Source organism: Citrus sinensis, chromosome 8, assembly GCF_022201045.2.
Source record: "Citrus sinensis cultivar Valencia sweet orange chromosome 8, DVS_A1.0, whole genome shotgun sequence".
In the NCBI taxonomy this organism is placed as follows: Eukaryota; Viridiplantae; Streptophyta; class Magnoliopsida; order Sapindales; family Rutaceae; genus Citrus; species Citrus sinensis.
Window position 1 is genome coordinate 23314645 of NC_068563.1, and position 24911 is coordinate 23339555.

Genomic DNA, 24911 nt, shown 5'->3' on the forward strand with positions numbered 1-24911 from the left:
AGGGAAGAGAAAACAAACACAAGGATTTTTACGTGGTTCGGCAATCCCCGCCTACGTCCACGCCTCCAAGCTCACCCGCTTGAGGATTTCACTATCCAATCCTCCCAAGACTTCAAGTTTTTATAATTGACTTCCAAGGTGTCAATGAACCTTTACAATCAAGATTATCTCCCCAATCTCTTCACCCCAAGTATTTCTCACACTTGTACACTCACAATTTGATGAGAAATGAAAATTACAACAATGAAACTCTCTTTAAGAGTGGATATACAAATGATAGCTCAATGAAGATTTAATCTATGATGATTTTTGAATTTGAAACTCAATATAAGTTGTGTGCACTTGTTTATACTTGCAAAGATTATCAAAAATGAATTGGATTTGAGTTTATATAGTTTGAACTCAAAAACTAGCCGTTATGCACATTTTGGTGATAACCGGCTTACCGTTTATGAAATCCGGTTAGCCGCTTTTATGTTACCGTTACAGCAAAAATTTGAATTTCAGAATATCCGGCATGCCCCTTTTCAACTCCGGTTAGCCGCTTTCGAAATTCAGATAGCCGCTTTCATTCAAGTAGCTTACTGCTCAAAATCTGGCTAGTCGTTTGTCACATCCTGTTAGCCAATTGTTACAGTAACCGGTACAGTGCACCATTTTTTTAAAATTATAGTTTGACCTCAAAACGTTATAAAACTGTATTATGGCCCAAAACTTTATTTTTTTTTACAAATAGATCCAATTTCAAAATCTCTAAATAATGCTTGCCATTCCTAAAAAAATTTGAAATTATGATATGGCCCAAAATGCTATGAAACTTTTCAAATAAGTCATTCTCCAAAATTTTAAGCAGTACTTATTGATTTCAAAATTTTCAAAACTCTTTCAATTAAACTATAAACTTGAAAAACAACTCATTTCATAAAATCATTTTTTCATTAAATATAAAACCTTTATAATGTGAAAATAATGATTTATTTAAAATGTATAAAAAATAATTTGAGCTTTTAAAAACTTAGTCATTCTTAATTTTGTTTGTTATCATCAAAATCAACATTATGGAAACATATATGTTAACAGACACTACTAGTTAATTAAGTAATTTTTTAAAATAATTATGTAGATAGTAAAATTCTTCATTAAAAAGAGGGTGTAGAGAGAAAATTGGTGGGTTCAAATATCCACACCCATAATCTATTTGGAATTGCTGTTAAACTTTAATAATTTTTTATTTTATAAAGTGTCATTATTTATGCAGTAAGAATATTTTATGTGCAACTAAACAACGCTTCTTGCTTTTAAAAGCTACCACCACATATAAAACAGTGGTTATTATTATTTGATTATTTTAAAAATTATAAAATATCAAATGACTGCTAGAAATATCTTTACTATATCATTTCATTACATATTCATTAGTAGTATTAGTTGACTAATTAGTTGACAAATAAATTAGCAATTTTATCCTTAAAAAGTTTTCACAAATAGAGGTATCTAATATTAAAATCATATGCTTCTAGGAAATGTTTTTAGCTAGTTTATATTTTGAGAATTGAATATTGAAATAGTTGATCATCTGTAATTGAATACTATCTAGTTTTCAAAAAAAGGTCTTAAGATGAAAGATAAATAATATTCATTTTGTTTCAACAAATAACTAATTAAAAAATTTTAGTGTAATAAAAAAAATTTCAGATGGTTCCACATGTACAAATAAATGTTAATTTTATTGATTGGTGATGCAGATTGATTTGAGAAGAATGCATAGGAGATTTTTTTCAGGGTCGTAACTTGAGTTTATATGCATTTAGTTTGCACTCATAATACACTGTTTCACGGATAATCTTTGTTTAGTATCAATGAAGTATAAAAGAGTGTTAGATCCTTAATTTATTAGTGTTGTTAGTGTTGGATCCTAATTCAATGTTGTTAGATCCTTAATTTAATTTTGGGCTTATATATGAATAGTTATGTGTTATGAACTGTCATATAAGGTTAAGTCTAATAAAAAGTGATATATTAAAGTTTTTGGTAATTTCGGTTTTAGTGTATCTGATAGGGTGTGAGCCTTTAATATATAGAGACTTGAAGATCATTTCTCTTTCTATGATAGATTGAAATAATAATATTTAATGATAACAAGAAAGTTATCTATATAAGTGATTATGGTCTCCAGGTCACATATAACATTTTATTCTCTTCTGACATCCTATAATCAGCGAGAGTGTAGTGACAAAGCGAAAGGATTCTCTAGGATAATGTGTTGATCTAAAATGCTAACAACATGACTCTAAAGAGTGATTCAGTATTATGGATTTAGGTACATTTCCACATATTTGATTATTAATTCTTAGTGATACAATATGAACGTTCTTGAATATAGGTGATGGTTTTTATTAAAAGATTATTTTCTATCAATTCATACTTTCATTCAGTAAAATTACACTAAAATCTATTACATACTATTTTAAATAAATTGGATTTATATTTTAGATGATTTGCTATAAACCGAGCTGGTAATAAGTAGATCTTGCAAAAGGCTTAGTTAAAAAAAAAAGATTAGCTAAAGAACTCGATCGAGATTATAAATGTTTAAATCCACAAAATTTGTTAAAAACAAATTGATTTGGATTGAATTTTGTTTGGACCTAAATATATGCGGTTTTAAAGTTTTCTCGAACTTTCCCATTCTTTAAAATCTTGAATTGAAAAATTTCTATATATATATATATTGGATCTTTAATCTAGCATTGTTGGATCCTTAATCTAATGTTAGGCTTATATGTGAATAATTATGTATTGCGAACTATCATATAAGGTTAAGTTCGTTTAAAAGTAATCTATTAAAGTCTTTAGAAATATTGGTAAGGTTGACTTTCACCTCAACTTCGACCCAATTTTTTTTTTTAAAGGTAATTTTAGTGTAATTTTAAATTCAAATATTGGTAAGGTTGTTTATATTTTGAGATGAATTAATTGAAACATGTCACCAGAATGACATCTCTTATAGAAATTAATTTGTTTTGGAATATAAACAATTATGTATATGTAATTTATGTGAATATCGATTGACCTAAATGAAGGCCCCGCATTTGATAGAGTTACTTAAGCACTTGTAGTAAATAAACGCATAACGATTACTCAGTTTTGCATGTGAACAATAAATCGGCCTAAAAGAAGATTTATTGTCAGTGTTTGATTATTACACCAAGTTATCACTTACAAGTGAATATTTTGTCCAAAGACATAATATTAATGGAGCATTCGGTATCTTAAAATGAGGTACCTTTATTTGAATTTATTTATGTTTTGAATCTTTTATGAGCATATTTTGTTTGTTTGTTGTTCTCTATGCAGTTATGACTCCTACTAATATTACTGCCAATATTAATTTTGTTCCTATGCTACTCTAACTTCAAGCCATGGCAAAAGAAACTCTTAATAGTTCTCACTGTCATGGATTTCGACATTGTGCTAAGACTTGATTCTCCCTCATCTCTTACAAATAAAAGTACCCCTGATGATAAAAAAGAAATAGAAAGGTAAGAGAAATCAAATCGTATGTGTATAATGATCATAAAGAAGGTCATTCCGAAAGCATTCAGGGGCTCAATGTTTGAAAAGCCAACTACAACTAAAGAAAACTTTGCAAATGTTGAACAAAGATTTGTCAAGGATGAAAAAAGATAAAATTGGTATGCTCTTGACAAGCTTAATTTCAATGAGATATATGGGTAAATGCAAGATCATGGAGTACATTATGGAAATGTCTTATCTTACTTCTGAGCTGAGAGTACTTAAGCTTGAATTCTCTGAGGACTTGCTAGTACATTTGGTTTTAATTTCCTTACCAATATAGTTTAACAAGTTTAAGGTGAACTATAACTGTTAGAAAGAGAATTAATCTATAGATAAGCCCATATCACACTGTGTTTAGGAATAGGATAAGCTGAAGAAAGATAAGGCATAAAGTGCTCATTTGGTATTTACCTCTAGAGACAAGGACAAAGGAAAAAAAAGTAACAAAGGTAAGAACGCTACAGATACAATACCTCAAAAGAAACAACAAAAAATGGGTGATCCAGAGGGTACTAGTTGTTTCTTCTATAGGGCTGAAGGACATGGCTTGGTTTGTTCTAAGGTTATCTTAACTATGATACCAAGACACACGCAGTGGATAGATTCTGGTGCAACAACTCACATCAATGTATTTATCCAGGGTTACTTAAATTATCGAAAGCTCAATAACATGAGCGATGGCAAGAAGGTTGAAGTTGAAGCAATTGAAAACTTTAGATTATTATTAAAAACCAAATTTTATTAGGATCTTAATGAAACATTTATTGTTCCGTCTTTTAGACGAAATTTGATTTCCATTTCCACTTTGGACAAGTTTGGTTTTACTTTTTCATTTGAAAATAGAAAATTCAATTTGTTTCAAGATTCAAAACTGATTGGTTTCGGTTCTTTATCAGGGGATGATAATCTTTATATGCTTGATAAAATTGCTTCATTTAATGAAATCCTACAATTCAATACACAAGGTTTAAAAAGAAGATTAACTAATACGAATTCAGCTGCAATATGGCACAAGAGATTTAGTCATATTTCCAAACAAAGAATAGAGAGACTTTTGTCAAATGAAATTCTTGATCCCTTTAGATTTTACAAATTTCAATATTTGTGTAAATTGTATCAAGGGAAAACATTGTTCCAACAAAAGTGACTACCAAACCCTTTACGAGTTTTGGACATGTGAGAAGTCTAGTCTAAGGTACTTTCATGTTTGGAGATATCTAATTGAGGTAAGGCCTTATAGGCTTAATGAGAAAAAAACTAGACTCAAGGATAATGAGTTGCTATTTTATTGGATATTCTAAAAGATCCAAGCGGTACATGTTTTATGATCCAATGACTAAATTAATTTTTTAGTCAGGAAATGCTCGGTTCTTTGAGGATATTGAGTTTGTAGAGGAAATATACAATTAAGGATTTTTTTTAAAAGAAGAATATGTTGATATTCCCATAGGTGTTATTGGTATTAATTAGAGTTTCATTTCTGACTTTGTTTAATACAAAACAAATTAAGATAATGTTGGAGAATCCCCATACAAGAAGTTATTCTAGAAGAATAAATTCTACCACCTCAAAAACTTATACCATTCAGGAGATCCATTAGAGAAAAGAAAATTAGTGTACCAAATACCTACATTGTATTTCTCAAAGAACATAAGATAGACATTGAATTGATAGAAGATGATCCGATCAATTTTTGTCAAGCAATATAAAGTTCTAATTCTTAAAAGTAGATTGATATCATAAATGAAGAGATAAAGTCCATGAAGGACAAAGAGATATGAGATATTGTCCATTGTCAGAAGGTGTAAAACCTATTAGATGCAAATGGATATTTAAGACCGAGAGAGATACAAGGCGCATTTTGCTGCAAAGGGCTTTACGTAGAAAGAAGACATTGAAAATAAAGAGACTTTCTTTTCGGGTTTTTTGAAAGACTCTTTTAGGATCATAATGGTTTTAGTGGCACATTTCAATCTTAAGTTACTTCAAACAGAGATGAAGACGACATTTCTTAATATTGATATTGAAGAGGCAATTTATATGGTGCAGTCAGAAAAATTTGTATTAAAAGGCCCAAAGAATATAGTTTGCAACTTAAAAAATCCATCTATGTGTTTAAACAAGCATATTGACAATAGTATTTTTAGTTTTATCAAGTGGTCATCTCTTTTAGTTTTGAGATGAACATGGTCGATGATTGCATATACCATAAGTTATGTGAAAGCAAATATATTTTTCTAGTTTTATATGTCGATGATGTTTTGCTTGCTAGCAACGATATAGGCTTATTGTATGATACTAAGAGATTTCTAGCTAAAAATTTTGAGATGAAGATATTAGTGGCCCTTCTTTTATATTTGACATAGATTATCGCAAAAGAGATATATCAAGAAAGTTCTTAGAGGTATGACATGCAAGATTGTAAACCAAATGACACCCTATGTTTAAAAAAGAAAAGTTTAGTCTCCATTAGTGCCCTAAGAATGAATTTAAGGAAAAGAAAATGCAAAACATTCCTTATGCATTAGTAGTAGGAAGTCTGATGTATGCTCGAGTTTGTACATGACTAGATACTGCATTTGTCACTGGAATATTGGGCAAATATTTAAGTAATTACGGAGTAGACCATTGGAAAGTAGGCAAACGAGTCTTGCAATACTTACAAAGAACAAAAGACTATATGCTTATTTATCGAATGTCAGATTAGCTTGAGATCATTAGGCATGCTAACTGTGATTTTACTGGAAGTCAAGATAGTATGAAGTCTACATTGAGCTACATCTATCTAGAATTAGAGGTACTCTCTATTGGAAGAGTGATAAATAGTCTTTTATAGCCTCTTTTACGATGGCAGAAGAGTTCAATAGATGTTATCAGGCATCCAATCATGGAATATGGTTGCAAAATTTTGTCACGGGGCTGCACTTAGTAGATGGTATTGACAAACCACTAAAGTTATTTTGTAACAGTAAGTCAGCAATGCTGCATTCCAACAACAATAGGAGCTCAACGAAGTCAAAGTATATAGACACCAATTTCCTAGTTGTTAAAGAAAGAGTTTAGAGTGAGCAGTTGCCTATAGAGCACGTCAACATAAACTCTATGATTGCGGATTCACTTACTAAAGGATTGTCATCTAAAATGTTTCATGAGCACGTTGCTTGTATGGGTGTCATGTCACTGAAGGATCTTCAGTTTTAGTGGGATCGAAGTTTATGATTTTAAATACTCTTATGATATAGATATTTTTCAGCTATTTCAGTTTATAGATATTTCAAGTTATTTTCTATAGAAATAAATTCATACTATGATTTTAGTATGATTTGATCTTATTAAGGGTTAAGGTGGACTAGTTGGAAATAGGCATGTTAAGATCACATTGCATGAAATTTCCATGCTACACATCCACATCATGATCCGTGTCATTTAGTTGTATTGGCATAGTGACCATTGATGGGTCAAGTTACGAGGTTGCGATAAAGGCCACTTTGATCATACGTTGGTAAAATTGATAGACAGGATTGGTTGTAGATATATTTCAGTAATAACAATAAAGTTGAGCTCCTACGATTATTTTTGTAAAGTATAATTATAAGGTTACACATATAGTCAAGTGGGAGATTGTTGTATCTTTAATCCAGTGTTGTTGGATCCTTAATTTAATGTTTGACTTATATATGAATAATTATGTATTGCAAACTGCCATATAAGGTTAAACCTAATTAAAAGCGATTTATTAAAGTTTTCAATAATACTAAATGGAGAAACACCTCTATGTAAAATTATATAGGTTGCAATTGTGGACGGATGTGTGCTTTTTTTTTTTTTTTAATTCGAACCTTCCAAACATTATCAATTCTCACTTTTCAGAGTTTCTTTCACGTGTTCTTCATCTTCTATACATTATTGAATAAAGTCAGCTCTTACCTACTACTATTAAAATTACAGCAAAAAGCATGAAAGTTTCCAACAAAATCAAGTAAAAAATATACATCAAGTTATTATTTAACTTGTTATCCTTGGTACCTGGTTAAAAGATACACTTGAATGCAAGGAGAATTATTCCAAACATTAGAGTGCAATCTGAGGATCTCTTTTGCTCTATCTTTCAAGTACTTTTCACAATCTGCTTGAGTCACCATGCAAAGCTTTGACACTGCCCCCACGCTCAACATCTCCAAAACAACTTCATATGTTGCTGAAAATTTCGATATCGATGACAAAATATGAACCGCTCGGTCATTTGTTGCTGGGGAAACCCTAAGGAGTCTTTTAGTCACCATGGCAATGGCTCCTGCATGTTCTCGAAACTTCAATCTCCCATCTGCGCATGAACACAGTTGAGCTAAGAGGTTAAAGATAAGCTCTGTGGTGCTCTTTTCGGGCTTCGATAATTCAAGTTCAATGAGTTCAAAAACTGCATTGGCTTCAGTAATTTTCACTCTGTTGCTCCCCATGGGACATGCTTGTAGCAAAACATGCAACCCCGATTTGGTAGCTTGTTGTGAGATATTTTCTTTCAATAATTTTACCATTTCCTTGAAAAAATCAAGATTTAGTGTGCTCTCCAATAGGCCTTTGCTTGCAAGTTCTAAAACCATTTTCAAGACTATCATTGCGCTGGTCTTCACTGCGACGTGACGGTCATTAGTCTCCCATTGTAAAACCCACATCAACGCGCCGATCAAATCTTGATTGTGATGATCAACAAGAGCCTTGTTTTCATTTGATGGAGACCAAACAAGAGAAAGAATCCTTAAAGCTTCTTCGAGGCCGGTTGTTTTGTTGCCCTTGTAACTTGTTATAATCAACAAAACCAAAGCCCGAACGACAAATGCTTCCTCCAAGCTCTTCCTATTCCTCTCATTCTCCATAGCTAGGGCTTCCATTTTCTTCAGAGTACTAATACGCAAATGACCAGAATCAAGATCGCGAACGAGTTTACGCACCTGATCCTTGTTTAGAGCAGATTTCGGGGTAGGGATTCTGTCTATTCCGTTATGTGTACACCAAGCTTGGATCAAACGACGCAGCGTATGATTTGATGTCAACCCAGAGTCTCTAGGCAAAGGCTGCTTTGTCACCGGGCACGTCGTGTCCTTCGCCGTCTTTAGCCATTTCTCGATGCTTTCTCGATCGTATGATATGCCGGTGATGGCTGTCACAGGATCTTTCATTATCTGCAACGATATGGGACAGATGAAATATTGCGGCACCTCAATTTCGTCCATGTTTATGTCGATGATTCAATTAATTTTATGAGATGCGGTGTTGTATCAGCTAGGAGAAATGAAAGTGGCTGCTTATTTATGGGAAAATAACGGAAAGAAAGACAATGAACGCGACAAAGAAAATTCTACGCATGAATTAAATCTGATTTCCATGTTAAGTTGTATGATAATTCATGTATACTTTTACCGGTCGTACTTTGAGAATGGACTGGCCAGCCGTTCTAGGGCGGTGGTCAACACACCATAAAATAACCATGTAAATCACGTCTGTGCTTTTCTTTCATTGACCGTTGACTGCCACTTGGCGAGAACTACTTGGCTGAAAATGACGCGAGTGGACCCACTTAATGTAACGTGGTAAATGCTGTGGGCGGCGCGGAACAAATTTAATTCCTGTGCGATGTGAGAAAAAAACACGAACCATTTGTACGCGGGCAGCAGCCAAAATCAAACCATCTGTAGAATTGACTCGAAACTTTCATGCGGTGAATGTTTCAGTGCTTCTGTTGACTAAAAATGTTAAACCATACATACTTTATAAAAATAAAATCATTTAGTTGTCATACGAAAGAAAGTTCATAACCGTTGATGGACATTAGTCGATCAAAATAAGTTGTTACTGCTTTCAAAATTAAACAGAGTACGTAATTAGTTTGGATTTATGATTAATACAAAATTTGTCAAAGATTACAAAGTTTTAATCTTGTAATTAATGATCATGCTATATTAACTGTCAACAATATTGTCATACAATGCTGCGATATTATAAGACTTAATTAATCTATTTCATTAAAAATAAATAAACTGCATTAAAAAAAAGTTGCTTACATGTGAAAATATGTATGTAATTAGGTAAGAAAAAATTTCAAAATAAGTTCGTCAATAAATATTAAAAATATGTTTGTACATAACAAGCCTAATTGTCTTTATTTAAAAATAATAATAATTTGTTATAATTGTTCAAGGTAAAATCTCTATTGAGAAATATTATCTAATGTGTACTTATATAAAAGACTTTCAAAGTAAGCCAGAATTTTCATTCATATAATCTATGTTTCCAAAAGAGAAAAAAATAATAATAATTTCTTTGTTTTTTTAAATAATTAATGTAATATGTATAGACGAAGGATACGAACAAATTACATTTGGAGTCAAGTAATGTAATTGTATATGAATTTTAAGCATCTTTCTTAATGGAGACGAAGGATACGAACAAATTACATTTGGAGTCCAAGTCCAAATAAAAGTATAAGATAAGATAAGAAATAGAAGCGGCCAGCAGGTCAAGCTTTCTCCTGTACTAAAATATTGCTCTTCTAGAAGAATACTTTATTGAAATAAAAGGTTATATATCTTAAAAAAATCATTTTCAAATTATGTTTGCATTTGATATACTCTTAACATTTAATTAGACGTGCTGGATTTTTATTTTTTCGTTTATTAAGATTGATATTTTAGGTGAAGTTAATTGTCAATCTTTATCAAAGATAAATAAACGAAGTGATTAATTGACTCTTACTTAGGTGTCCATGGCAATTAGTAATACATCCCAGTTTATAAATTAACACGTTTAACCGCGTTGATTTGTTTAACATGTCTAAAATTAAAAAAAAAAAAACATATATAAAACATATAAATATGTCTAATATCATTAAATTGGTTAATAAATAAATTGAAGGGACACAATTAATTATTCGTGTCATAAACGGGTTCACAGCTTGAGGTCTTTTGACTCGAATATATATGACACAAATAATTTATAAGTTAACATGAAAAAATTACTGATCGTTTCATTTTAATTGTTTCAACTCGATCACAGAAAATTTGCATGTATTCGTGTGGTATTATTGTCATTTTAATACAAAATTTGTCAAAAAAAAAAGCTTTAATCTTAGGTGTAATGATCATGCTATATTAACTGTCAACAATATTGTCTTATTAAAAAAATTCAAAATTTGACATTCATTGGATAACAACTCATGTTTACATTATCTAGAAGTTTCTTTTAATCTTTTTCTAATTTAAATAAAAGAGAAAATGTTATTGTGTGATACAGGGATAATGTCTTATACCTAATTAATCTTGTAATTTTTCTAAATTAGTTTAGAATAATAATAAGGATACAAAATTATTTAGGCACCCGTTACCACCAGGCCTAAGCTTTGTTAGTATTATAATTGTAGGGAAATTCAAACCCTCCATTTTATTGTATTTTACATATAATATTTTTTTAAAAAAAAATTGTGCTCTCACTATTATAAAAAATTCGAATCATTTACTTCATAAATAATGGGAAGAGGTGCTGAACAACTTAACTAAAAAGTTATTGGCAATATTTTAGGAATTTAAGTTCCATTAATCAATTAATAAATGATTCTTGTGGTAAATTAAGGGTTTTGGTATTCTTCGTTCTTCACAATAAATTAAAAGATCACCTCTATAATTTTTTTTATTTTTTTTTAAATGATAGAAAGAATCTCTTAATTTATTTAATATTTCAATTACAACAGCTGCTAAATAAGATAGTTCAAATATGGGATATGAATCATTTCTGATCATCATCGTCGTGAGTATGAGTATGATTTGATATGCAGGCCATAATGCGAGCGGCAATTATGGCATATGATCTTGACTTTGACTTTGGGTACCCAGTGAGTGCACGACACGTATTGTATTGCACCGCTCTCTAAGTTCTTTTGTAAAGCTTCAATTCCAGTCAAAATAAAACTGTCTAATTAAACTTTTATTTAATACAATGGCGAATATTGAAATTTTCTCTGCAAGTATTCTCTTCAAATTAAAGATTATATGATGGAGAATAAGACATTTTTAAATTTTAGTAGGACTATTTCATTCATAATAATTTAAATTTTCGTGGCCTTTCTGTATTAATAGATTTACATTCATATAATATAATCATAAGGTGAGAGTAAACTTTGAAAATAATAATATGACCAAATTAAAATATCAAGTAACATATATGTTATGTTGTCCGTGGAGTATATTTTATTTGGACCTTTAATTTTTCTTGGATTATTATTTTATGCTTCATATTTGTTTTTAGCTGCATTGAGTTTGATATACTGCAAAGTGTGACTCTATATGTATGCCAAAAACTAGAAAACAAATTGAAAGCAACTAAAATTAATATTTCCATGTATAATTAATATAACAACTTGCAAATGCATCCAACATATTTGACTTTGATTGTTTCATTATAGAGACTTTCTCACTTTCTCTCATTTTCAAATGTATATCATAATAGGAAAATTTGCAGGGTAGTCCAGAAATTTATTACTAATTTATTTAAAAATTAAAAAAAAAAAGTTTGTGGATGTCTGTTAATTGGCAGCGCCTATGTTACATTTGTTGCAGCAAACATTCCGATGATATGGACCGTTGGATTTGTAATTTTTCAAATCCAACGGATGTCAAGAAATTTAACATATAATGAGGTACACGTGCAATGGTCAAACGATTATTATAAAGCAAATATGGGCAACCTCCCGAAACGGTTCTGGAAAATTGCTGTTAACGGGGTAATGGGTAATGAAATTGATAGAGGGAGAAGGAAAGTGATGAGCGCATCTTTTGGGTATGAAAAATAGGAGAGGGAAAAATGAGGAGTAATTAGGGTTTGAAAGAAGGGAAAATAACAGTAGCACCAAACGATATTATAAGGTTCCGCTTTCAATTTTGCAAGTTCACTTAAATTTAGAAACCTAACACATAGCTGCTCACTAAAACCGAAGCTAAAGCCACCTGAATATCACTGAATATGGTAAAATTTGAAACCTCATCTTCGCAAGTTGTCTCGACTAAATAATTCCACACACATGATTCATTACTATGACTGGTTCCTTATTATTTTAATGCCTTTATTTGAAAAAATTCCTAAAATCAACCCTAACAAAAGCCGGAGTGAAGTGTAAGGTTTAAGGCTGTAATCGAAAGTTGGAGTGAAACGTATGATTTAAGGCTAAAGAAACAAATTGACAATTTTCAAAAACCTTCATAGTTTCTCAAACTGCATCTCCTCCTCATTTTAATAATCAATAGTAACATACAGACCTAGAAATGATCTCTTGTTTTTTTTCAGCCTTTAACTAATAAATTCCAATATAAAACTATGAATATTTCGTTGATAATGTTAGAGAGGGGAGATTTTGCTTCCTTCAATAAACGGAGCAAGAGAAAATGGATTCCAAAAGTTTGACAGCCACATTTCAATCATGATGGAAAAAATTAAATTTCAAAATTAAATTTTGTTTTTGAAATTTTCATGATATGCCGCTAATATTCAACCAGCTATTCTAAGGAATGAGTCCTTGACTTTTACTTTTAACACTTTTTGCAACTGGTTCCAATCGGTTTCAACGTGTTTTTAATATTGCTCCTTATCGCCACGTGTTGCTCTTATGTTGGTCAATTGATGACGTTGTTGTTGTTACTTACACAAAATGTAACATAAGCTTACCCCTGTTAATTGGCTTGGATAGCCTACCATCGTACTTACGGACATTATTATCCCTGTGCTCTCTTTTAGCTATAAAAAGTACGAAAAATTTAAGTTTTGAGACACAATTTTGGTTTCATAATAATTTTCCTCAAAAAGAGTATATCGGGTGTATAGGTTTATTTGTATATTTGTTTAATAAATTAGTTTGATGGGTAAAAACTCATTTAGTCCCTGTATTTTAAAATTAATATTCATTTAGTACTTGTATTTTTAAAAATACCTCGAAACATCCCTATCGTTAAAGTATTGATACCCCTACAATTATTTTTTATTTCTTTTGGCTTACTTTTACAATATTACCCTTTATAATAATTTTTTTTGGACATTAGTAAAAATATAATAATTAAATTACTAATTTAACCCTAAAAAATAAAATAAATATATATTTTTTTTTGCAAGCACCATTTGCACACTTGGTAGTTTGCATACAGTTTTTGACAATTTAATTTTTGACAATTAAAAATTAATATAAATTTTTTAATTTTATTTTTAGGGTTAAATTGGTAATTTAATTATTTTCTTTTTATTAATGTCCAAACAAAAAAATTATTATAAAAGGGTAATATTATAAAAATAAGCCAAAATAAATAAAAAGTAACGGTATGGATATCAAAACTTTTATGACAGGGATGTTTCGAGACATTTTAAAAAATACATGGACTAAATGGATTATAATTTTAAAATACATAGACTAAATGAGCTTTTACCCTTAGTTTGATGGGTGTCAAAAGGCTCGCCCTTAATTTTTGTCATAAAAATCTTAATTGAATTATAATCAAACACAAATTTTAAGTGAGATTCTGTATCCAACCCAAACATTGTTTAAAACAAAAAGGTAAAGATTTAAAATTCAATGTATATCAAAACAATGGTAATATGGCTAACCATACAAATTTATTCCGTTTGATCTGGTCGTTTTTACATCAAAACATGACGTTGGGGAAAGCCATTAATCAATTTTAGCTATTTTTTTTCTCAAATTGTTTTTGAGGCTGTAACATCCGTCACAGCTCCTTGGTAATTTTCACGCGTGTGTGGGGGTGATTATTTTTAAGGAATTGCATAATTAATCCCTAGCAAAAAAAATTACTACTACGACCATTTCATTTCTCTCATCTGAGCAATCTTTAGTGGAAAATCTTCCCCGCTACGTAGCCCTTGACATACTTGTGACATTAACCAAATACTAATGAAATGGGTGTGCAAAAGTTGGCGAAATTTACCCCAACACCCACGTCTGCCTAGCAATGTATAATGCCCGAGCAAAGGCTAGTAATCATGCCTCATCCAGTCATCCTCTACAATGATTTTCTGATTCACGAAGAACGGTGCTTCGTTAGCCCTAGCAACGGACCTGAACAATATAACAGCACTGAGGCGACAAGAATCAATCCAAGGCTCAAAACCCTTTGGTCCAGATACCGGTTCGTTGGTTCTCGTAATGGAGTGTTATGCATATCCGATATTACATCCCAATTCTGCAACATATTTGTGAGGAATCCATTTGTTGGACAATTGATAGAATTGCCTAAGCCGTTTAAGCTAAGTATCCTGGTGGCCAAGAGGTAGCCCTACGGTTTGGTTACCACCCAAGGTTAGAGGAATATAAAGCGGTTAGATTAACATTTTGTGATGACATAACTCAATGCAAAATCCGATCTCGAGGCTGGACGTGGAAATCGGATGTTCAAATTCTTACTTTTGGCAGTAGTGGCGATAGTTATTATGAATGGAAAAGATTAGGGCTTGTGGTTCCAGATAGAGTTGATTCCGGAGCATCATCGGAGTCCTTCTTGTTAAATGGAGCTTTACATTGAGTGATTAAGCGTTATAATAATTATCAGTATCCTGCGGGTCAATGTTCGCGGATTGTCATTTGATCTAGCTGAGGAGAAATTTGGAGAAATTGAACGTCCGAGTTGTGGAAGTCTTGATAACCGTTATTATCATTTGGTGGTTTTAAGAGGGTGCCTTTCTGCGGTTCATTGTTTGGATTATGAAAGATTAGATATTTGGATCATGAAGGAATATGCTGTGAAGGTATCATGGAGTTTGGATTTTGTTATTGGAACATATTTACCCCGTCGCCTGCAAGAAAAATCATCAAGACAAGACTCAGAAGTATTGGACACTAGTCTCTGCCTCGGGTCAGGCAGATCAATTAAGGCTGTGTGCAATTTGAAGAATGGAGAAATTTTGCTGGAGTATGAGAGAGAAGCTTTGGTTTGTGAAATCCTGAGACCGAGGATTTTTAAGGATCTACTCATTCTTGGGCAGCCCAATCATTTTCGGACGATTGCCCATGCTCAAAGTCTCTTCACAGTCCAGGACATACTGCAATACAAGTATATATGATTAATTGCAATTAAATACTAATTAATCTTGTGAGCTTATTGCACCTAATCCCTTTTTTAGCTGCTAATAACTTAGTTTATGTGAAGAGTTTCTCAGAAGTCAGCTTTGTACAAGAATTATTCAAGATTTATGTTTACTAATTTGATGTGATGTTCTTGCATGCCTAATGCATCTGCTTGTTTACTTTAACTAAATAAGGCAAAAAATTCAAGGTCACATATATTGCCGAAACTAGGTAATGTTTATAATCTACGGCTGAGTAATACAATGAGATTCTGTAATTTGTTTAATTTAATTGCTTGGTGGGCAACGTGAATTGATAAAGACTGTTGTCTATGCTTCAGTAACAGGGTTTTTTGGAGTGAGGATATATAAAACTCAAAAGAGGGAGAGAGCAAAACAAATGCCGATACAATTGTAAAATCCCTCCATGGTTAATTTTACTTTTAATACAACAAAATCATTATATAAATAAAAACACATAAAAGAAGCATAAGTAATAAAGAGAAAGTCTTAAGTGGTGTCGACACCATTATCTAATTACATATCATAATTTGTACGCTGTATTTATAAAGACCACAATGATCCTTAACTTTTCCTATTGTTTATTTTTAATTTTTATTATTAAGTTGATATTACTGTTGTATATTATTTCTATAAATTTATAATTTCGGATATTATTTAATGTATTTGATTAAACAACATAGTAGCCGGAGTCAGATCCGACACAGGCTTATGAAACTCGGCCTGAACCCGGAATTTTTGTTTCTTGGGCTTGCTTGTTTGGTTTTTAAAACCCAAATTGATCCAATTCCCAACCCAAATCCGAACTAATTGAATGGTGAAAGAACGACGCTCTCCGTGGTCATTCTTTCGGCTAAGTTCACGGGTTTAGGGTTTAGCAAAGAAACTGCTTTTGGCAATCGAGCAAAGCAAAATGGGGAAGAAGACATCGTACAAGAGACTGAAGGGAAGCCAGAGCCTGAGGCAGAGACTGGTATTGTCTACGCTCGCCTCCACTCCTGTTCTCATAGACGACATCCGCGCCGACGACACGATGCCCGGTCTCCGTCCCCACGAGATTTCCCTTCTTCGCCTCCTCGAAAGAATCTGCGATGACTGCGTCGTCGAAATTAACGAAACTGGTGAATTTTTTATTATTATTTTTATTTTCTCTTTGAAAATTTGCGCTTTTGGGTTTCTTAACTTTTTAATAATAAAATTTCTGCTCACTTATTAAACGTGTGAATGGGGCAGGCACGGAATTGGAGTACAAGCCGGGAATAGTGATGGGAGGAAGGAACTTAGTGCATGACTGCGGCGTTAGCCGGTCTATTGGGTATTTCTTGGAGCCACTGATTCTTGTTGGATTGTTTGCTAAGAAACCCATTAGCATAAGGCTAAGAGGTAGTTACTTCTTGTGGCCTGTGCCTTGTGATATTTTGCTATTTGTAGCTATTTAGATTGATTAAAGTTTTGTTGTTTTGAGTCATATCTTCACATTTCAGAGACAAAAAGAAACTGTTTTGGAAGCATTGCCGTTGGTCTTGACACTGCACCTAATTAGATCATGTCCTGTTTTGTGTCTATATTCAAAGCATTTGATTTGTCTTTGTTTTAGGAATTACAAATGATCCTAAGGATCCAAGTGTGGATACTTTCCGTTCTACTACCTTACCCTTGTTAAAGAGGTTTGGAGTTCCTTCTGAAGGATTGGAATTGAAGATAGAGAGTCGTGGTTCGCCACCTGATGGTGGAGGTGAAGTTATTTTGACAATCCCAATTGTCGATAGGTTAATGGTGAGTCTTTGGTTTTGCGTTTGAAACTTTGAAAGATAAATGAAAGAAGCAAGAGATATTGAAAAGCAGAAACTAGCTACAAATTTGGAAAATAATATGAATAAAAGGATGTAATGGTAGCTCATTTATTTTCTATGTTGTTTCTTATGTTTTTGATTTGCAGGCAGTTCGCTGGCTCGATGAGGGAATGGTTAAGAGGATTAGAGGTGTTTCCTTTTCAACCAGAGTGTCTTCTCAGTTTGAAAATAGTATGATTCATGCTGCTCGTGGAATCTTTAATCGCCTGCTTCCCGATGTTCACATCTTTACTGATCATAGAGCTGGTCCACAAGCTGGAAAGTATGGTCTTTAATTGCTGTAGATATCTTTTATTTTCTTTTTGTAGATATATTTGAAAATAAATGGTGAATTGCTGTCCACTTTATTTTTTCTGTATTCTAGGCACAATTTTTTTTTAAAAAAAAATTAAGAGGAACAATTTGATGGCAGGTCTCCTGGCTATGGAATTTCACTCGTTGCAGAAACTACATCTGGTTGTTTCATTTCGGTTGACACTGCAGTTTCTTATGCACGAGGTGAAGTGGATGAAATTGAATATGACGAGAAGAGAGAGCTGATGCCACCAGATAATGTTGGTGAGCAAATTGCTTCATGTCTTCTTGAAGAGATTGCGAAAGGAGGAGTTGTGGATTCAACACACCAGGTTTGTGTTTTAAGTCATCAAACTACTTAGGTCTAGCCATTTCAGCTTTCATCTTTATTATACTTTTAACTAAACAATCTGATGGCTTTATTTCCCCCCTCTGTGATTTGCTTATTGATTGAAATTATACAGTTTAAGATTTTTGAACATGCTTTGAACATTAGCCTCACAATTTATCATCTGTAACGGTGGATTATATTCCCAACTTCCTTCCTTCCTCCCCCGTCTTTGTTTGATTGAAACCATGCGGTAAATATAGTGTATTTTTTACTAACTTTGCTTATATTGTTTCTTGCCCCAAAACTTGACAATCGGCAAAATTGTTTCTGCTGATGTTATCTCTGTGACATCTCTGGAGGGGTCACTAAATTTAATTTATTTAGTACTTCTAAAAACTATATGATCTATGTAGAATCCGGGAAAGAAATTGTTTAAGCAGTTTTATTGAAGAATGCACATAATGACTTTCCCTTCTCTTCATAACGCTTCCTATTACTGGGGCCAACACAGATATCTCTGTGGGAGCATCTCTTTCTCTAATGATAGTACCGAACAAAGCTTTTTCATTTTTCATTCTTTGCTTGTGGTTTTTTTCCTTAGTTTGGGGTGACAATGGCTGTTAATCAGTTTCTTATTCCTCCCATTTATTTTTATTATTGATAGCTTTTATGTTTGGTTTGCAGGGTTTGTTGTTTTTGCTTTGTGCATTAAGTGAACCAGATGTCTCAAAGGTTCGTGTTGGAAAGCTTTCACCATACGGAATTGAAACGCTTAGAAACATCTTCGATTTTCTGGATATTAGATTTGACATTATGCCAGATCCATCAACAGGAACTGTCATCCTTAGATGTGTGGGATGTGGATATAAGAACCTATCTAGAAAGCTTTCATGATTATTTACAATAGACATACCTCAGGGCTGCCCTGCTTCAACTGGGAAGGGATGATACTCTTATGGTTTCCAAAGCCCCGTTGTCTTGAAATTTTGATGCAGTTTTGTCAGCTGGGTAAATAGAGACAAAAGTTCTGGATTACAGAATTTGTTGGTTAGGGTACATTATTATTGCAAAGGAGATGAGAGGCCTTTTTCAACAATGTACTTGCAAATGATTATTAAATGTAGTCGTCTTTCATAATTTTACAAAACAGCTTTGAGGAATTGAACATTCTTACCCAACTTTTCTAAGGTAGCGTTTACTTTTTGGATTGGATTGGGAATACTGAGGAGTGAGAATCTTAGGATTGGGAGTGTGGAGTGGGAGTGAGAGTAGATTGTTTACTTACACTGGAATAGAAGCATGGAATGGAGATCAGAATCCAATTTATGTGTTTACTTTGTCTTGGATTGGGAGTAAATAGTTTCAAATTATAATTTTATCTTTATTTAAAGAATTATAGTTTTTAATTACAAAACTAATAAAAAAATATTTAATGAATAATATTTATTTTATTATATTTGTAAATTTATTATAATTATTAATATTCTTAATTATGAACAATAAATTATTAATTTTAATTTTAATATAAAATGAAATGTTATTTTATTTAATATAATTATATTAAATTTATTATTATATAAAATAATAATATAATATTATTTAGTACAAAATTAATATTTTATTATAATAAAGTATTTATTATTATTAATATTAAATAAATATAGTACTATTATTTTTAAAATAAATATAATAATATTATATTTATTAATTCTCTATTAATATAATAATATTATTTTAAAATAATTTTAACTTAGAATCAATGTAAATTATTATTTAGTTAAATATAATATTATTTATTTTATTTTATTAATTATAAAACATAAAATAAAATAAAAAAGGTAGAAATGGGAGAGGTGGGAGTGGATTCCCACTCCCACCTCCCCCAATGGGAGTCCCACTCCCACTCCTCACTCCAAAAATGGGTGGGGTCCACGGAGTGGGACTCCCAATCTCTCCTCATTTTAAGTAAGTAAACGCTGGAGTGGGAGGAATCCACCCTCCTCACTCCCACTCCAACAAGTAAATACAACATAAATGCTGTCAAATTGTGGTTATTGTTGATTGTATGCTGGTCTTATGCTTTTCTTTGAAGAAAAGTGATCGCATAATTATTACGAACAGTGGAGAGTGATCTTTATGACCTTATCAATGAGTTCAGGAGGAAAATGGTACCCCCCCTTTTTTTTCGAATGCAGAAAAGAAAAAGTTTAACTGGTGCAGTGAAGCTAAACAAGACAGCCTTAATTGGTCGAAATGTTTCCTACTCTGGCCAAGGACTTTCAAAGTTACCAGGTTTGACAAAGAGTTTTGGATGTGTACATTTGAATTTTTTCCTATATTTAAAATTCGAGAAATACAAAGTTGAGACATGAGAAACATCAAATTGATACTCATATATTATTAGACAAGAAGGATTAGAATGTGAAGTTTAACTAGTAAATTTTTTTTGGGCAGTTACAAGAAGACTGTTAGATTCAAATAGAAAAAATAAGTTCGAATTTTGCTCGTGTACCATTTTGATGGGGAAATTCTTGTTAACAAAACAAAAAACTTGGGGGGTTGAAATCATGCTATCGCCTTAATTTGAATGATTCATTTTGGCATCCCTGAATTTCCTTAACTGTGAAGAGACTTTCAACATGGGCAATCGTCCGAAAAGATTTTTGCCCCCCAGGAATCACCACGTCCTTCAACTCCTTACTCTCTGGATTGTATAAAACTAAGGCTCCATTCTCATTCTTCAATAAAATCTCTCCATTCTTCAAACTGCACCCAGCCTTAATTGTTCTACCCAAAATATTCAACATTTCTGAGAATTGTCTTGATTTTTCTCTTATGCTTATTGTCAAATAAGTCCTGATGACACACTCTTTGCTCCATGACTCCTCCATAATGTATTCCTTCATCATCTGAACAATGAACCGCAGAAAGGCACCCTCGCAAGACAACCAAATGAAAGCGACAACAATCAAGGCTACCACAAGAGGGACGTCCAATCTCTTTCAATTTCTCTTCTGCTAAATCAAATGATAAAATCCGTGAACAAGGAGATGCACGAGAAGGAAACTGATTATGACACTTACTCAACCAATGTAAAGCACCGTTTAACAATGCCTGAGATGGCCCAGGATTAACTCTCCAAGGGATTAAAGGTCGGCCTAAACTTCTCCATGCATCATCGCCAAGACCAGACTCTAGAGCGTGTTGTGCGATAATGTTTTAAGAAAAATGCTATCCACACCAGTTTACATTCTTCAGTTGTCGGATGGTAACAAAACCCTAGGGCAACCTTTTGGTCTGGATAATTAAATGGCTCACGCAATTCTATGAAATCTCGTCCAAATGGGTTGCATGCAAATATGGGCTTGGAATGAAGTGCACTGGCTATGCATAACATGCCGTTGGATGAACCAACAATGTGGTATTCAGATATACTAGACTTGAGTCTTGCATTGATGCTCGTGATCTGGTTGTTATACTGTTCAAGGTTTACGGAGTACAGTTCGTTTGAACTTGGAAAGTCACAGTGAAGGATGAGGCCTGGATTCTCTGCGTTTGCTCGCCCTTGGTGTAAGCTTGGCAGTCGGGGGTCCAGGGCTAATGCAATGCTCGCCAACTTTTGGATAGGCATTTGATTTGTGTTAGGGATGTTATGGGTAGTTTTGAAAGTATGTCAAGCGCTATGCCTTTGGGAAGATTCCCCATTGAATTGCTTGGGAGGATTAATGCTTCTGAAAGGTATTAGATGGCAGATTGCTCAGCCAAAAATGAAATGGTTGTTGGTGAACCACTTTGTGCTAGATACATACATATGATCTCGATAATGTCAAGTTCGAAGACAAAGTTGTCAATTTTTGACATCATGCTATACACTTTTGAAAATTTCTTCACTAATATTTGGTAGGGACCTATTAGGTTTGTATTCTATCTTTTTGGTTACTATATATGCGCGAATCGCGATAATTGCAATAGTATAAACATTTGTTTTTCAAAGACACAAAAATTGAGATTGACAAAGGCTTTTCCAATTCCATGGTCTACTAGAAGGACTTATAACCACATGATTCAACTTGTTCAATGGTTACGGACATTTTTATGAAGGATAACCAACTTTGTTTAGTTCGGCTGTTATTTTAAAATAATCATGAAATTTTGTTTGTGTTGAAAGCATCGGGTGTTTGGTGAAAGTCCAAAAATGTTTGACGAAATGCCTATGCGACAGAACCTGGAGGAAAAGTTAATTATTCGGCTCAGACGAGTAAGCATAAAGCAATGAATCAGCATGCAAGTGATAATAGATCAACTTAATTTCAAATCTAATAAATATGCTCTACATTTGTTTAGAAAACTTCCCTAATTACAACCTAATAAACCACTGAATTACAGCAAATATAAGGTGAAAAGCTCGTAGATTTCAGGATATTGGGCGACACTGCAAAGAAGAGGTTTATAATGCATCTCATTAATACTCAATTTCAATGCGTGTAGCTCCAAGTACAACGTGTTCAGAGTTTGAATTTTTGTTCGAGGGGCATATTTCCATTTTCAAGTCTCTATCCACAATCTATGGATGAAAAAAAAAAAAAAAATGAACCTGCAACAAAGAAGAGTATTACTTACTGTGATACATTTTTGAGTGATCAAAATAATTATAAATGTTGAAGTGCGGAAGGAGTGTATGACCTGTTCTTTATGAGGTAAGATTTCTAACTTCTACAAACCTTAAAAGACATACTCGATTGACAATATGACGTAGATTACTTATTTCCAAATTTGATTATCATGACATGATGAATGGATTTCAAATGTTAGCACAAACATGCTTGTTGCAGCAACAATGGACTGAGGCCAGGTAAGGCAATAAAGTTCAGCACAAATGTCAAGATGCAACTGAATCCATAGTTTCAATTGAAGTAATGTTCTTGCATTTTATAGCCTTCCCCTGCCACTTATATATTAATGAAAGAACAATCTTATATATAACAGTTAACGGTGGCTATAAAAAGTTCCTTCACTTTCATATGGCCACAACTTATCTGAATCCAGACTAGCAATCAGGCTCTCAAATGAATTAAACATTAAGGATTGCGTATACGCATAACACTTAAGTTCTCATAAAAAAACTGTGAAGAAAACTAAAAGTTATTAAACAGTTGAGGATTACATGAATAGTATCACCTTTCAATCCTTTATGCTCCAATTCCCAGAATTGCCTCGACTAGAAACAGACTTTCAACATGAACAATAGAGCAAAACCGTTTTGGCGGATCAAAAATCACCAAATCTTTAAGCTCCTCATTCTCTGGGTTATATGAAACCAGGGCTCCATTTGCATACTCCAACAAAATCTCTCCATTCTTCCAATCGCATACAACCTGACTGGCGCCTCTGCCCAACCCTGACTTCTTCAACATTTCCACATGTGGCCGAGCATTTTCCCTGAGGCTAGCTGGCAAATACGTCCCAATGATAAAATCTTTGCTCCATGATTCTCTCACCTTGTACTCTTTCATGATCCATATCTCCATTCCCTTATCATCTAAACAATGAACCGCAGATAGACACCCTCGTAAAACCACCAGATGAAAATTACAGACACTAAGACTGCCACAATCAGGCAGTCCAATCTCTCCAAAGTCCTCCTCCGCTAGATCAAACGACATTATTCTTAAACGTGGACCTGGGTTATTCTTATAACGCATGGTCACCCAATGTAAAGAACCATTTAACAAGGCCTCTGATGCACCAGGATTAAGTCTCCAGGGAACAGGTCCTAAATATCTCCAAGTATGATCAATACCAACAGTAAGAACCTCAACATCTGATTTTCTAGGCCATCCTCTATCGCGTAAACTACGATAAGTATTGAAATTGAATACAATTCTCACAACTTTATATTCCATTGTTGATGAATTGCAACCAAACCCAAAAGCTAACTCTTCTTGTGCATGCTGAGTTGCCTTAGCCAATTCTAAATAGCTTCCAGTAAATGGGTTGCATACAATTATGGGGTTAAAATACAGTGCATCAGATACACACAAAAGGCCATTACAAGAACCAACTACCTGGTATTCAGCCATAATAGAATTGACCCTTGCATCAATTCTTCTGACTCTGCTGCCGTCTTGATCAGGATTGTCACCATTGATGCTAACAAAACACAGCTTGTTTTGAATTGGAGAGTCACAGTGAAGGATCAGGCAAGGATTCCTAGTGCTTGCTCGCGCATGGTAGATGATAGGCAGACGAGGGTCTTGGGCTAAAGCTTGCCAAGTTCTGCAAACACACTTGGTTCGTACAAGGGCTGTGATGGGCAGTCTTGAAAATATGTCAAGGGCTACATCCAGAGGAAGATTCTCCATTAGTTAGGTTGCAATAGAAGATCATTTTTGAAACGGTGAGGAGATGATGAACAATCAGCCTAAGAATAACCTACGAGCCCATGACAGTATCAATAAGAGTCTAGGTAATCATCAACAAGAAGGTCCCTGACTATTTCGACAAACTATCAGATCATAAAATTTCTGTGATCATTTTGTGGTTTCGTCCCCTTTGTATTTTTAAAAATAAGACAGTCTCATAATTATTTCTTCAAACCATCATAACTATTTCATCAAACCTCATTACTATTTGATAGATTCTTGTACCATTTCGTCCAGCACCTTTTTCCTTTGGTAGGGCTTTGCGTAGGACTTAAGGTAAAGATTTTGAAGTTCATGTTCGAG

At 33.1% G+C, this 24911-nt stretch overlaps 3 protein-coding genes across 3 annotated transcripts; 1 reads left to right on the plus strand and 2 right to left on the minus strand.

Annotated features, from left to right (window-relative positions):
• Nucleotides 1-7428: 7428 nt before the first annotated feature.
• LOC102631041 (E3 ubiquitin-protein ligase PUB23-like) lies at nt 7429-8954 on the minus strand. Its single transcript, XM_006494827.4, has one exon. The coding sequence runs from the start codon at nt 8808-8810 to the stop codon at nt 7593-7595; it is 1218 nt and encodes a 405-aa protein (XP_006494890.1). The 5' UTR covers nt 8811-8954; the 3' UTR covers nt 7429-7592.
• A 7545-nt stretch (nt 8955-16499) lies between these two features.
• LOC102631349 (probable RNA 3'-terminal phosphate cyclase-like protein) lies at nt 16500-19520 on the plus strand. The gene is made up of 6 exons (XM_006494828.4): nt 16500-16829; nt 16942-17091; nt 17306-17484; nt 17648-17823; nt 17974-18187; nt 18871-19520. Exons 1-6 carry the CDS (start codon nt 16622-16624, stop codon nt 19078-19080), a joined length of 1137 nt encoding a protein of 378 aa, XP_006494891.1. The 5' UTR covers nt 16500-16621; the 3' UTR covers nt 19081-19520.
• A 2953-nt stretch (nt 19521-22473) lies between these two features.
• LOC102606753 (F-box protein At3g07870-like) lies at nt 22474-24864 on the minus strand. Its single transcript, XM_025094249.2, has 2 exons — nt 23365-24864; nt 22474-22780 (listed from the first exon to the last, which is right to left on the minus strand). Exon 1 carries the CDS (start codon nt 24546-24548, stop codon nt 23376-23378), a length of 1173 nt encoding a protein of 390 aa, XP_024950017.1. The 5' UTR covers nt 24549-24864; the 3' UTR covers nt 22474-22780; nt 23365-23375.
• Between the last annotated feature and the right edge of the window lie 47 nt (nt 24865-24911).